General features: G+C 39.5%; 1 protein-coding gene across 2 annotated transcripts in view; it reads right to left on the bottom strand.

Moving 5' to 3' along the window:
* PDE7B (phosphodiesterase 7B) overlaps nt 1-15,159 on the bottom strand; it is a 280,322-nt gene that overhangs the window by 34,639 nt on the left and 230,524 nt on the right. For both annotated transcript variants that reach the window (XM_036317578.1, XM_036317579.1), the window contains one exon: nt 1,079-1,230. In XM_036317578.1, coding sequence (XP_036173471.1) covers nt 1,079-1,230 — 152 coding nt within the window. The remainder of the gene's footprint in view (nt 1-1,078; nt 1,231-15,159) is intronic.

Genomic DNA, 15,159 nt, shown 5'->3' with positions numbered 1-15,159 from the left:
CTTTGTATCTTGTGAGAAATCCAAAGGCCTCATCGTGGCCCACGAAGACTTTCACAACAACGTTAGGGCAATGAAGGGTTAAGAGGTTGTTTGTGAGATCTAGATGGAGTGAGCATTTTACCCAAGTCATACAAATCTAAGGGCCAAGCCAGGACTTGGTGCTGATACCATGAATTCTGGCCCGCTGCTCTTTCTGTATCTCAGTGCTGCCTTTCTCGAGAGGTGGCTGCTGTCACTGAGGCTACGGTGCTGAGAGCTTGGTCTTATTCTCCTCTTACCAAACAAATGAACAACAACAAGCAAATTCGCTCAATTCAGGCCTTGGGTTGTTAGAAGGCGTGATCCCCAACCCCTTCTCTTTTGTAGACCTAATATTGGGCATTAGTTCTTCTGATATTACTTGCTACTTATTTCTTAATAGTATATATATATATATATATATATATATATATATATATATATATATATATATATATATATATAGCATAATATTACTTAGCACGTAAACTATAAGACACTACCTTTGACTTATATTTAAACTGAGGCAGTTTATTTCTAAACTCTAAATTCCTTTGGCAGTTTGGGTTAGAGATAGCCTGCAGGCTTTTGTTTAGAATGTCACACATTAGTGTCTACCCTCAGTTGGACCAATGAATGGCAAAAATAATTATAAAATTAGTAACAACTATTTGAATGAATTAAAAATTATGAAACGATAATGCACCATATTGCTATCTTAAAATGGAATTAAGAGTTGGTAATTATTGGGTTAATTTCATAGTAGCTGTTACAATGAGATAATTCAATGGGTTAAATATGTTTTGCACATTTATACACTAAAAATAACTAGGTATGAATATATTTAGCATGCAAACATGCTTTACCTCATCACCCCTATGAGGTGTGTATTTCTATTAACTTCATTTTATATTAGAGAAAAAAGTTCAGATATGTTGAGTAACCAGCCAAAGCCACAGAGCATCTCAGTGTCAGAAGCAGGACTCAACCCTACTACCCGTGGCGGCACATGCTCTCGGCCCCTGTCTGCGGTGAGGTGGCACGGGAGTAGCTAGCTCACCCTTGCTTGTCCAAGGTAGTCTTCATCCAGCAGGTGGAGAGGGGCCTGTGGGATAATTCCACGAAGCAGCCTCGATGCATGGAAGTATCTTTGAAAGCTTAACAGTCTTTTCACCTTTTTCTTGGTGCCAATTTCCCCTGAGTGTGTTGTATCTGTGGAAAGTAACCAAATTCAGAAATTATATATTTATAAGGCCCATTTTACCCACTATGTAAAAATACAAGGTATTATAAAGGAGAGAAGTATTAAAGATGCTCTCAAGCCCAGGTGGTATGGCTCAATGGTTGAGCATCGACCCATGAACCAGGAAGTCATGGTTTGATTCCCAGTCAGGGCACATGCATGGGTTGTGGGCTCGGTCCCCAGTAGGGAGCCCACATAAAAATAAAAAACATATCCTATATAATAAAGAAGGAATATGCTAATCGACCCTCAAACCTTCGCACAAGATGGCCACCCCCATGTGGTCAAAAGATGGCTGCCAAAAGATGGCCGGCAGGGGAGGGCAGTTGGGGTGGGGGCAAGCCTGCAGGGGAGGGCAGTTAGGGGCAACCAGGCTGGCAGGGGATGTCAGTTGGGGGTGATCGGCTGTCAGGGGAGGACAGCTAGGGGCAATCAGCTAGGGGAGCAGTTAGGCATCAATCAGGCTGGCAGGGGAGTGGTTAAGGGGCAATCAGGCAGGCAGGCAGGCAAGCAGTTGGGAGCCAGCAGTCTGAATTGTGAGAGGGATGTCCAGGCCTAAACCGGCAGTCGGACATCCCCAGAGGGGTCTCAGATTGGAGAGGGTAGAGGCTGGGCTGAGGGACAACCCTCCCTCATTGCACAGATTTTGTGCACTGGGCCTCTAGTTTTTTTTATAAAGATGCTCTCAATGCTTTCTTAAATACAGTCTATTTAACTCTATATTTAAAATTTTTCTGGAACAAAAAGTAATATTTCTTATATATTATGTTTATTAAAATACTGAAATATTTTTAGCCCTGGCCAGGTAGCTCGGTTGATTAAAGCACCATCTCCATACACCACGATTGTAGGTTGGCTACCCGGTCAGGACACATATCAACCAGCGAATGCATACACAAGTGGACCAACAAATCAATCTTCCTCTCTCTGTCTCTCTCTCTCCCCGTCTCCCTTCCCCTCTCTCACTAAAAACCAATACATTTAAAAAAAATTTTAAAGTTGAGATATTTTAAAATGTAATTTTCGAAGACAAAGTGCATGAATTAAAAACTGCATTTTCTTATTAATGATGCCAATATGCTTAGTAAGAAAAATTCCCATACTTCTGCATGCATTTAAAGAAACAGTTACGGTTTTTTCTGCTGCATTAGAACCAATGTTCGAAAATTTAGTTTAGGTTCCTACACTCATTCTAGTCTGATCAAACCCTGCACCTGAAGTAGAAGGACTGAGAATACACTAGCTTAGACAAGGGACATGTTTTCTAATGTTCCAAGAACATCAGTGGCAAAGGCACCACCAATCTCAGCCTAAAAGCCACCTACGTTCTCCTGACATGCAGCGTTTGCTTTCTAATGGAGCACATTCTCTTGTGCCGGTGGCCATGAGAGTCTGATCCTGTCAGTAGAGAGAGATTTTAATACTCATTCACATGTACCTTTCAAAACTTGACTGTTGACATCGTGGTGATTGCCCAGAAATACCCCAAGCACATTATTTGAATGCCTGTCAAGGTAAGTCTCGTCTCAGCTGAAATGCTGTGAGTTACTCTACGGCCACGTAAGAGACATCTGCTGCCAATTTTGGATCTGGAGTCAATTGAACAGTTTAGTAGGAAAATGTACTGTTCATGTATAAAGAACTTTGGTTTCTCTCATGCCTCCTCCCATCTGCCCTTTCCCTCTATGGAGCTCAAAATCACAGTGGATGCCAGAGGCAGCGGAAACAGTGGTCCGGGGCTCATTAGCAATGCGGCCCTCCCCACCGACAGTGAGTGAGTGACTGATATGGGTTTGTTACTTATGTTGTGTTATACATGCTAAGGCATAATTCAGGGCAGACAAAACCTACTGTTCTCTGGGAATGCTGCCTAATTAATTTTTTATTTTATTTTAAAAGGAATCTAGATTTCATGTGTGGAAAGAGGCAAACAAGTAGATAAGAGGAATATAATAAAAGTTGGGTGTTTAGGCACATATCAATATTAAAAAAATGGATTATATGACTCAATTCTACTAGTGAGTTCTTACTCATTTTTATCAGTTTATCAAGTCAAAGTACAAGATAAAGTAGGTGATTTATTTATTTAAAAAAATATTTTGAGCCTGGCTGGCATGGTTCAGTGGTTGAGGGTTGACCTATGAATCAGGAAGTCATGCTTCAATTCCTGGTGAGGGCACATGCCTGGGTTGTGGCTTGATCCCCGGTCGGGGGCATGCAGGAGGCCGCTGATCAATAATTTTCTCTCATCATTGATATTTCTATCTCTCTCTCCTCCCTTCCTCTCTGAAATCAATAAAAAATACATATATAAAAAATATTTTGAGTGTTACTAAGGACAGACTGGCACTGTTCTAGAATCCTGATGAGATCCTTCAGTTCTAGATGCCCCAGTGAGAAAAACAAAGATCCCTGATCTCATTCTAGGACAGAGAGACAGACAATAAGCAATAAACATAAAGAAGAAGTAATTTACAACAATGTGTTAGAAGGTCTTAAGTGTGAGCAGGGAATGAGGACTCAGAAGTTCTGTGTTGGGGAGGGGAGTTATGTTTGGTGTCATCAGAGTCTGCAATTAAACAAACAAACAAACTTGAAGTAGATGAGGGAGCTGGCCAAGCAGATATCTGGGGAAATGCCTTCTATAAGGAGGGACCGCACCAATAACTCTAGAGTGGGAAGGATCCCTAGCATGCTGGTATGCAGGAGGGAGAGCAGCACCTGTCCTGTGGGGATAGAGATGGGAGAGAAAGGGGGGAGTAAGAGGTGAGGGCTTAGAGCAAAGGGGGTATGAGAATCATACAGGACCCTGTAGGCCATTGCAACATTTGGGCTCTACTCTGAGTGAAACATGGACCACTTCAAAAACTTTGAGTAAAAGGGTGGTACAATCATGCTTACATTTAAAATAGGTCATCCTGGCTTCTCTGCTGAGAGCAGATTATAGGAGTAAGTTTTGATGTAGTAAGACCTGTTGCGGCCATTGAAATACTCAAGGCATGAGGTTATGGCTGCTCACACCATGTGAGAGCAGTGCTGAGGTAGGAAAGAGATCCTGACTATATTTTGGGTACCCCCAAGTTTTTGGCCTGAATAACCAGGATAATGGAGCTGCCATCATCAGAGATGGGAAAGGCTGCAGGTGGAGCAGGTGTGGGGGTGGATTTCAGTTTTGCATATGTTGAATTTGGAAGTCTATTAGAAAATCAGGTGAAGATGTCAAGTAGAAATAAGTGTGGCTCAGTGGTTGAGGGTCCAGCCATGAACCAGGAAGTCATGGTTTGAATCTTGGTCAGGGCACTTGCCTGGGTTGTGGGTTCAATCCCCAGTAGGGGACGTACAGGAGGCAGCCGATTGATGATTCTCTCTCATCGTTGATGTTTCTGTCTCTCCCTCTCCCTTTCTCTCTCTGAAATCAATAAAAAACACATACATGAAATAACAGAAATAAGCGGATATAAAATCCAGAGCTTGGGGGAGAAGACTGGGTTAGAAACATAAATTTAGGAGTTGTCAGATGAGATTACCTAGGGAACGAGTGTAGATACAGATGAGAAAAGCATCCAAGTCTGAGTTCTGCAGTACTTCAACTTTAACGGGTATGGAGAAGAGTAGAAAAGATCAAGAGACAGAAGGAGTACCCAGGGGGTTGGAGGAAAACCAGGAGAGTACCACTGTTTGGGAGGCTAGTGACGACAATATTGTGAGGAGAAAGTTGTGACCCTCAGTCTCAAAGGCTGCTAATAGATCAAGTACAATGAAGACTGAGCATTGACCGTGGGCATATAAATCTGTCAGAATTCACTGAACTATGCGCTTGAAAGAGCACATTTTATTGTATGCCTAGAAGCAACAACGTCCTAGTAGACAAGCATATTTAGCACTCAGATTTTGTTTTTTCAAATACAATTTTTCAGTAAAGGGAACCAGACCACCTTGGTGAAATGGCTGAAAACTAGGGCAGGCAAAGAACAAGATGAACTATAACTTCTTATTATGCCAAAAAATAAGGGAGAGCTCAAATAGTGATGGGATTACTTAAAAATGACAGAGGAGACAGCTTGAAGGGATCCCTCTGAGCAAATATGGGAAAACTGGAGCATCAAAATGGAAAATGGGAGAATGGATCATAAACACTAGACTGACAGAAGAATCCACAGTCCATACTGGTAGTAAGCAAGTAAATAGTAAATAAATAAATAAGGAGAAGGGAAAGTTCTTTCTTGCAGAGAGTGACAATCAATAATGTAGATGAAATTAAGAGTTAGAAAATTACCATTTTGCAGCCTTCATAGTAAAAACTGATTCAAATAGAATCATCCATGGATACTAACATTATTAAGCTAAAGTTTAAAAAGCAACAAAATAATTACATAGTATCAAAGTATCTTCCCCACAAATATTCATTAGAAAAAAAAATGAGTAGTATTTTAGTGAACAAATGTTCTACTATTTTAAATAAAGTTATCATCACCGGTGATGGGAGAAACTGACCTCATATGCTTCCTGATATAATGTGATATTGCCTGTGTAGTGTTCCTCCACCAATGGCACATCTGACCCCAATAAAAAGGAAATATCAGAAAAACCCAAGTTGAAGGATAATCTACAAAATGATTGACCTATACTCTTAAAAAATGTCAATGGTATAAAAGACAAACTTGGGTATTGTTTCATGATATTAGATGCCAGCTATAGTGCACTAAATGCATAGCATGACCCTGAATTGGATCCTGGATTAGAAAAAATTTCCATAAATGAAACTATTAGGGAAATTTGTGAAATGGGGATATGGACTTAAATATGAGTTACATGTTATTTTTCCATACAAGAGTTACATACAGTAAATGTAGATGATCAGAAAGTAATAGTTTCTATTCACTAAAATTGTCATTTTGATTAAAATACTATTGATCTAATGATCCTGTGAAATGGAGATATTAAGTTTAGATCCATTTTATCCTTAAACCAAAGAAGAAAACAAGATTCTCGCCTTCCCTACTTGTTTGTTTCACCCTGTAATCAAACAGATAACAGCCCACAAACATGACAGAACACAGATCTCTTGATCTTGATTTAAATTTATGATATTCCTTGGCCTTAATTTTTTTAAAAAAATATATTTTTATTGATTTCAGAGAGGAAGGGAGAGAGAGAGAGATATATAAACATCAATGATGAGAGAGAATCATTGATCAGCTGTCTCCTGCACACTTCCTACTGGGGATTGAGCCTGAAACCTGGGCATATGCCCTTGACTGGAATCGAACCTGGGACCCTTCAGTCCGCAGGCTGATGCTCTATCCACTGAGCCAAAACGGCTAGGGCTCTTGGCCTTAATTTTTATTTTAAAAATATTTTGTTAAAATATGATATGTTGATTACTGAGTTATTTGGTACCCTCTTGAATTTTGAGCCCAAGGTAAATGCCTCAGTCCCTCACCCTAGTTCCAGTCCTATCACATCGTTGGAGCATAAGCACAGATAATGTAAAAATCCTATATAATAAAAGGCTAATCTGCAAATAAACCGAATGGCGGGAACAACCGAACAACTGGTTGCTATGATGTGCACTGACCACCAGGGGGCATGAGCTGAACATGGCGGGCGTTGACCATGGCCGGATGGTGGAGCAGGTGAGCGGGGGCACCAGACCAAGGCAGGTTGCTGGTCACTGTCATTGGGGCGAGCCTCTGGTGGTTACTGGAAATTCTTTGCTCCTGCGCGCCGAAGTCCCACCTGGCGCTTGCATCTGCTGCTGGCGCTGGCCCCACTTGTGCCCACTGCTGGCGCCAGAACCACTGCTTGCACCCTCTGCTGGTGCCCGGAGCTGGTCCCAATCACTCTGCACCATTAGCAGGTGCGCGCAGGGCTGGAACCAGCAGCGAGTGGGAACAGTGGAGGCGGGAGCGGGGCTGCCAGCAGACAGGGGGCCCGTGGTTGGAGGGGCCAGGTGGAGGTGCGAAGGATGGGCCGAGACTCGTCCTTGTGCCTACTGCAGCCTTGCAGCCCACAGTTCCTTTCAAGATACAGGAATTCATGCACTGGGCCCCTACTAATTCAATAATAAAATAAACCTAGACAATAAAATCATCTCATAGTTAATTTTTATGGTAGCCTATAGGTTAAAAAATGTAGCATATGCTATATATAGCAATATATTTTAAACTACCAAGGCAAGCCATGACAATGCTTTTTAGTATTTCCATCTGGATAGTCTTTAATCACAAGAAAATAATTCAGAATTGATGCTAGATAGCTATTTATAAAAGCAAAAGGGCTTAATTTTCTTATTTGAGAACATACATAAAGCTAAATGAAAAATAAATCCTCAAGGCAGCTCTCTAAAGAGGAAGAACATTCAATAATGCCAAAACAAATTTATTTAAAACAATATTAATAACTTATTTATCAACTTTCATTTAGGGAGTACTTTGTGCTATGTGAAATAATGAAAAATTAGCATATAAGAAGATGAAGGTACAGTTGGGAGAAAAAAAAAACCCATATAAAGAACAATCTGTGAATAATAGTCATAAATACTGCTTTGTGAAGTGTTGAAATGTGTTGTACAATTACTGAATAAGATCTGACACATTTGTTTCCAAAGGACTTTCAGTGAATAGCTATTATTTTAGATATATCATAATATGTATTTCTGAATTGACATTTAAATGATTAGTGAAGCTAAGTTTTACAGATAACTCAACTAAATTCAGCTTGTGAAAATTTAGTCTTAACAATGTCCCTAATAATAAAACACTTGGTTTATTTAATGCCTTTATATAATTAAAAAGATTATTACTTAAAGGCATTCAAAATCATCCTAATGGTGCTTTTTATTTGAATTTTATTGTTTTATGGGCTATGGGTCCCCAAATCCCATTTGGAATGGTTATAAAATGCTGCTCCAGAATGTTTCATTGCCTAATCTATGTGCACATTGACCTTCATTGTAAAATCCATTTTCTGCTTACTTGTTCTTTTATGAATTTCACAAATATGTGCATATTAACACATTTCTGTGCTATTTAGACACTAATTTTAGGGTTATAAAGTTTAAATTGGCATGGCCAGTATGGTAATTAAAAAATTCACAAGTTGGGGTTGGCTTAGATGCAAAAATGCTAATAAAAATTATTTTCATTTTGAGTACCTTCTCTATGACATATTCTCTTCAGAAGGGCTAATAAATTTTGGCACCAGGAGAAACCTTAAACCTAGAATAAATACCTGGGATAAAAAAAGCTATAAGCACACCTATATGATGAGGTTCTTTTTGTCAGCTGTATGCCTGGTTCCTTCAGCAAGGTCTGCCTGCATTGTTTCCAGAGTATGCATGTTAGTAGCTGGTGCAGGAGCACCTCAGGTGATACCAGGAACAAAGAAAACCTTTCTATTTAAGTGAACAGAACTCGCCTCAAGCAAACATGAAGACCCAACTCCATAAATCTAATATCAATACTTTCAGAACATTAATCCAACTAAATCTTTAAAATAATATTAATAACAAATGCCCTACTTTTACACTGCACTAATAATTATTATAATACTTATATGTCATATAATTATTGTTATATGTTTTAATAATTATATGATACTTATAATACAATTCCTTCCTGGGTGAGTGGTTATTCATATGCTTTGTTTACTCTTCTCATAAAAATTTTAATATGTCTTGTTCTACAGAGTTATTGGTATAAATAACTGCCTGGAGCTGGTCCATCCTTGCTGTTTCAAAGGACCTGGCATATATGGCATACTGTTCTTAAAATGTTTGCTCACCTTCTTGGCACTATGTGTTTTAACCAAGGTCTCCTCTCTGAGAAAGGTTGTTTCCCCAGGTAGGGATTTTCCCCTGAAGTTAGGGAGGGAATAAAACCCCTCAACTAAGTGCCAGGCGGGTAATTAATCACTTAAACTATGAACAATCATGCTTAAGCTACATAATCTTTACTCCCTGGAATGGAGATAAGAAACGCCCTAACCTTTGCAATAGAGATTGATAGGATTGAATCAACTGGTATAAATACAGATGTAACAAGACAGCAAGACACAGAACTTAGAAGACAGAACTTAGAAGACAGAACCTACACAGAATCTAGAGACAGAAGAACTTCGCTGGAGAGAACATGGCAAAAGATCCTGGACAGAAACTGGCTACAGAACTTGGTTGGAGAACCTAGCCAGAACCTGGCTGAAGAACCTGGCTACAGAATCTGGTGACCGAACCTGGCTGGGGAACCTGGGGAACCTGGCTGGAGAACCTAGCAAGAGAACATGGACACAGAACCTGGCTTGAGATCCTAACCAGAACTTCGCTGGAGATCCAGACCAGAACTTGGCTGGAGATCCTGGCTAGAGATTCTGGCTAGGCTGCTGATCAACTGTACGCTGTCTCCGTGTCATTCCTTCTTCGCCGACTCTGTCCACACCTTTGGGAACCCCGGGACCTGCTGGGGTTGGACCCTGGCCTCTGGCGCCTGAACAGGGACCCCTAGGTAAGCCCCACTTTCGGGATGGATAGGACTCCACCGTAGGAAGAGGGTGGATAGTCTTCGCCGACTCCGTCCACACCTTTGGGAACCCCTGGAACAGGATTCCCCTAGGTAAGCCCCCTTCCCCCCCATTGAGAACCCCCACAATCAGGATGGATAGGACTCCACCAGGGTGCTACAGACCCCCCCTATTGAGGATAAGTAGGGTAAGAAGGTGGATAGTACAGAACTTAGATTGAGAAGATGTGTCATACTGAGTCCAAAGGAAAAAGACTCTGTATTGATCTTTTAACACATATGCTTGCTAGCAGAGGAGTTAAGGGTACTCCCAGTCAGATGGAACATTTTATACAAGAAATACGTCCATGCTTTTCTGAGGAAGGAAAGGTGCCGGAAAGATAAATGTAGAGGCATGGGAGAAGGTAGGCCTAAGGAGCCTTATCCTTAACCCCACTGCAGCCTTACCACCCTGGGAAAGTGCAGGATTGGCAATTTCTCCCTGGGGTGATAGATCAGGACTCAGGTAATAGCTGAAAGCGCCAATCCTACTCTTAAAATGGATACAAGAGAGCATTTGGGGTTTTTCTTTTTAATGCCTGCTTTTAAAAAATAAAAAAGGGGGAATTTGCCGGGAGCCGGTCCATCCTTGCTGTTTCAAAGGACCTGGCATATATGGCATACTCTTCTTAATATGTTTGCTCACCTTCTTGGCACTATGTGTTTTAACCAAGGTCTCCTCTCTGAGAAAGGTTGTTTCCCCAGGTAGGGATTTTCCCCTGAAGTTAGGGAGGGAATAAAACCTCTTAACTAAGTGCCAGGTTGGTAATTAATCACTTTAACTACAAACAATCATGCTTAAGCTACATAATCTTTACTCCCTGGAATGGAGATAAGAAACGCCCTAACCTTTGGACTAGAGATTGATAGGATTGGAATCAACTGGTATAAATACAGATGTAACAAGACAGAATTTAGAAGACAGAATCAAGAAGACAGAACCAAGAAGACAGAACCTACACAGAACCTAGAGACAGAAGAACTTCACTGGAGAGAACATGGCAAAAGATCCTGGAACCCCTGGACCTGCTGGGGTTGGACCCCAGCAAATAACTTATTATTCCCCAAGGTCAGAAACCATCTTATCCAATTTTGTAATCCCTTATATCTAGCGCATAATCTTACACATGATGAAAACTTCACATAAAATTCATTGATTTAATTTGAATAAATCCTCTCAGTTTACAGAAATATTATAATCAAATGCCATTTAAAAATAATATTCCAGTTATAAGGTACAACATGCTAAAACATACATGTTAGTTTTTGGAATCATTTTCTCAAACCCCCAAATGGAGTTCTGGGCCCAGGTCCTCCTGCCCAGTGACTGACCTCTATAACACTCAGCTGGGCCTATATGATTGCAAATTCACTCTTATCTACACATCTGACTTTCTCATTAGGCTGAAGGTCTAGGAGGCCAGATTCCTGCTAGTTTTCTTTGCATTTGCACAATATGCTGCAAGTTATAGGTGTTAAATGTATGATGACAGAATTAAATAACTTTCCTACGTGTGTGCTACACTTCTAATTTCAAGAACGATGAGCCTTGGAGAAATCAGGATGAAATTCAAGTTTTAAAGATGCAGTTTTAAAAATGTTGAGCCCTAGCTGGTTTGGCTCAGTGGATAGAGCGTTGGCCTGTGGACTAAAGGGTCCCAGGTTCGATTCTGGTCAAGGGCACATGCCTGGGTCCCCAGTAGGGGGGCTTGGTCCCCAGTAGGGGGCATGCAGGAGGCAGCCAATGATTTTCTCTCATCATTGATGTTCCTGACTCTCTCTCCCTCTCCCTTCCTCTCTGAAATCAATAAAAATATATTTTAAAAAAATGTGGAGAAGAATTAATTAATTTGATTAATTAGTTTGATTTTGATTCTGGAATCAAACTAATTAATCAAGTGCTGTCACTACTTGATGGCTGTCATTCAACTCTCATCTTTCACAGTTTAACCTCCCTAGACATTAAAGTCTCCATTTATTCATAAAAAGAACAAGCTGCCAAAAAGCCTTTTAAAATATAGAAATAATCTTGATGTTATTTTAGAAAAACCTATTGACTCTATCAAAAAACTGTTAGAACTAATAAACTAAGTAAAATTGCAGGATACAAAATCAATACACAAAAATCTGCTGCATTTCTATATACTAATAATGAACTAGCAGAAAGATAAATTAAGACAACAAATCTCATTTACAATTGCATCCAAAAAAATAAATTACCTAGGAATAAATTTAGCCACGGAGGTGAAAAACCTACATGCTGAAAACTATAAGACAGCAATGAAAGAAATTAAAGAATACACAAATAAATGGGAAAATAGTCTGTGCTAATGGATTGGAAAAATAATGTTGTTAAAATGTCCATACTACCAAAAGCAATCTACAAATTCAATGTAATCCCTATCAAAATTCGGGTGGCATTTTTCATAGAAATAGAAAAAAAATCCTAAAATTTGTATGGAACCACAAAACATCTCAAATAGCCAAAGTGGCCTTGAGAAATAAGAACAAAGATCAAGTCATCACGTTCCCTGATTGCAAACTGTATTTCAAAGCTATAGTAATTAAAAAGTATAGTATTGGCATAAAAACAGATACATAGAATAAAGAGCCCAGAAATAAACCCACACATATACGTGCATTTAATTTATGACAAAAAGCCAAGAATATACAATGGGGAAAAGACAACCCCTTCAATAAAAAGGGTTGAGAAAACTGGACAGACACATGAAAAAGAATAAAATTGGACCATTATATTATGCCATACACAAAATTTAACTCAAAATGGATTAAAGACTTGAACATAAGACCTGAAACCATGAAACTCTAAGGGGAAAACATAGATGGTAATCTCCTTGATATAGGTCTTAGTGATGCTTTTCTGAATCTGACACCAAAAGCAAAGGCAACAAAGACAAACATAAACGAGACTACAAAAAGCGTCAACAAAGGAAACTATCAACAAAATGAAAAGACAACCTACTGAATGGGAGAAAATATTTGCAAATGATATATCTGAGTTAAAAGGAGCTAAGAAGTAAGTTCTCTAAATTGAGGTCTTGAATGGAGGTGTATTAAATCCCCATGTCATCAGCTCTTCTATGTACAGCACTCACGACTACTTGATGGCTGTCGCTAAAAGAAGAGTTTTGCTTTGACACTGCCACGGAGTGGGAGGAGGAGGAGGAGGAAAAAGAAAGTCTTTAAGGCAGGGTAAATTGTTTCTCTAGTTCCACTTTTTAACATGTTTACTTTTCAATTGTCATTTCTCTTTTATGTTCCTGACAGTAAAGAGAAAACCAACATGGCTGATATGAGTCATAGAATAGAATGAACTCCTTCCTCAGTTCACTGTACCCACACCCGCTACATCAGTGCTAGGAAAATGTGCTCAGAAAGTGTCCAAGAGGGTTAAAATCCTTGTCCTCCTGAACTACCCAGTGCGCTGCTTTTTTGACAAAATATGCTGTTTTTAGCCTATTGTTTTACCTAATATACACCCCATTCCAACCCATGGATTATGAATCTCTAAATTCTGGGGTTCAGGGATGGTTGAAAAACTATTTCCTTTTTGTAAGGAGGGAAAAGGGCTTTAAAAATTAGCTCTTAAGACTTTTCTGGGCAATAGAGAGACTTTTCAAAATCCCAGTTTGAATGAAATTTAAATGAATTAGTGAGAAGCAGCTCAAATTTCCTCAGTCCTAAAGAAGAAATATATGCCAGGCACAATGTGGTTTTATTGAACCCTCCGCTTCTCAGAGTTTGAAATGTTTAGCAAATCCTGGGTTTTGAGGGCAATGGTTTGTGGTGAGCAAATTGAGATGACCAAACTTTCAGTTGATTCTAAGTCTCCAGAGGTTAAAAACTGTTGCATTAACTCCATAGTTCTCAGCATATATTTTAAATAAGTTTGTTCTTATATTTGGAGATATGTGTTTGGATTGTTATAGTTCACTACAAAAATTCCAGATGTGTGTTGTAATATACATGATCCCCTTTCAATCTGTCTGCTTATCCTCTGCCCCAGGATCATGGACTAACCCCTTGATTGCCTCCAGTTGTCCCCTCCAATCTATCTCACCTCCCACTGACAGATTTATTCCTCAAACACAATTTCCATCATGTCAGCTCTCTACTCCAAATTCTTCAATGGCTCCCCAATGTCTACTTAGCTACATTTATATTATTAATTCTGGTATTCATGGCTCCCCACAATGTGATGCCAACTTATTTTTCCATTTTTATCTCCCACCAGTTCCCTTGCAGATAAATAGGTGTCTGTTCTTCCTCTTCTCCTCCTCCTCCCCCTCCAGAGAGAAACACTGACATAAGAGAGACACATTGATTAGTTGCCTTCCGAATGCTTGTGACCAGGGCCAGGAGCTTACAACTGAGGCACATGCCCTTGACTGGAATCAAATCATGGACCCTTCAGTCCACAGGTAAACACTCTATCCACTGAGCCAAACAGGCTAGAGCTAGGTGTCTGTTCTTGCTGTTTTTTTTTTTTCCTCCCCATGTCCCCATGTTTTTCTGTTTCTGTACCGATTCCCACATTCCTTTACAATTGGATATTGTCTCTACCTATTAAAATGCCATCCACCCTTCAATTTCCCACCTCAAGTATTTCCTCCTCACCTCTCAATCAGATCCTCTGTGAGTCCTCCTAACACTCTGTGGTTGGTATCATAGTAGTGGATCTTCTCAGCTCTCCTACCATGTAGAACACTATTGTATATCATGTTGGGATAGGGCCATTTTTATATAGTATGGTGCCTGGTTTAAAAGGCATTTATTGAATAAAAAATGAAGGTATGAGGTGATTACCAAATGAGGTATAAGTTTTCTATTTTTAATACCTACTATAGCACATTACCTTCCTCCTTGTAGGAACTACTATGGAATTGTTGACGTGAATGAATTGTCCAGAACAGGGAAGATTCATTCATTTAACACAATATTTCTATTTCTTTTCTGAATTTGATGAATTTTCTGAAATGATTATAAGTGCATCTTTAGCATAGGCATAGACTAGTACAAAGTTTATCCATTGGTAGAGGTATAGACAGGAACATGCATCTCCAAAACCTTTCAGAAAGCATCCTTTATGTTTTATTATTTGGAAAGAAAGTATATTATAAGTGAATTCCTTTCTCTTTGTAGGTTACAAAGATTACTTGAATTATATTTCACCAAAATGAATCCTCTGATTTGATGGATTGAAATAAATGGGTGTTATATTTGGTTGGAGTATAACACTTGAAATGTAAATATTCATACAAGTTCATCAGAGAACTTGAGATGTTTAATTGTACATTGAGGTTTGTCTCCTATGGCCTGTGG

This window comes from Myotis myotis, unplaced genomic scaffold (assembly GCF_014108235.1).
Source record: "Myotis myotis isolate mMyoMyo1 unplaced genomic scaffold, mMyoMyo1.p scaffold_m19_p_7, whole genome shotgun sequence".
NCBI classification, from domain to species: domain Eukaryota; kingdom Metazoa; phylum Chordata; class Mammalia; order Chiroptera; family Vespertilionidae; genus Myotis; species Myotis myotis.
The sequence above is the reverse complement of the archived record's forward strand: the minus strand, read 5'-3'. Positions and strand labels throughout refer to the sequence as shown.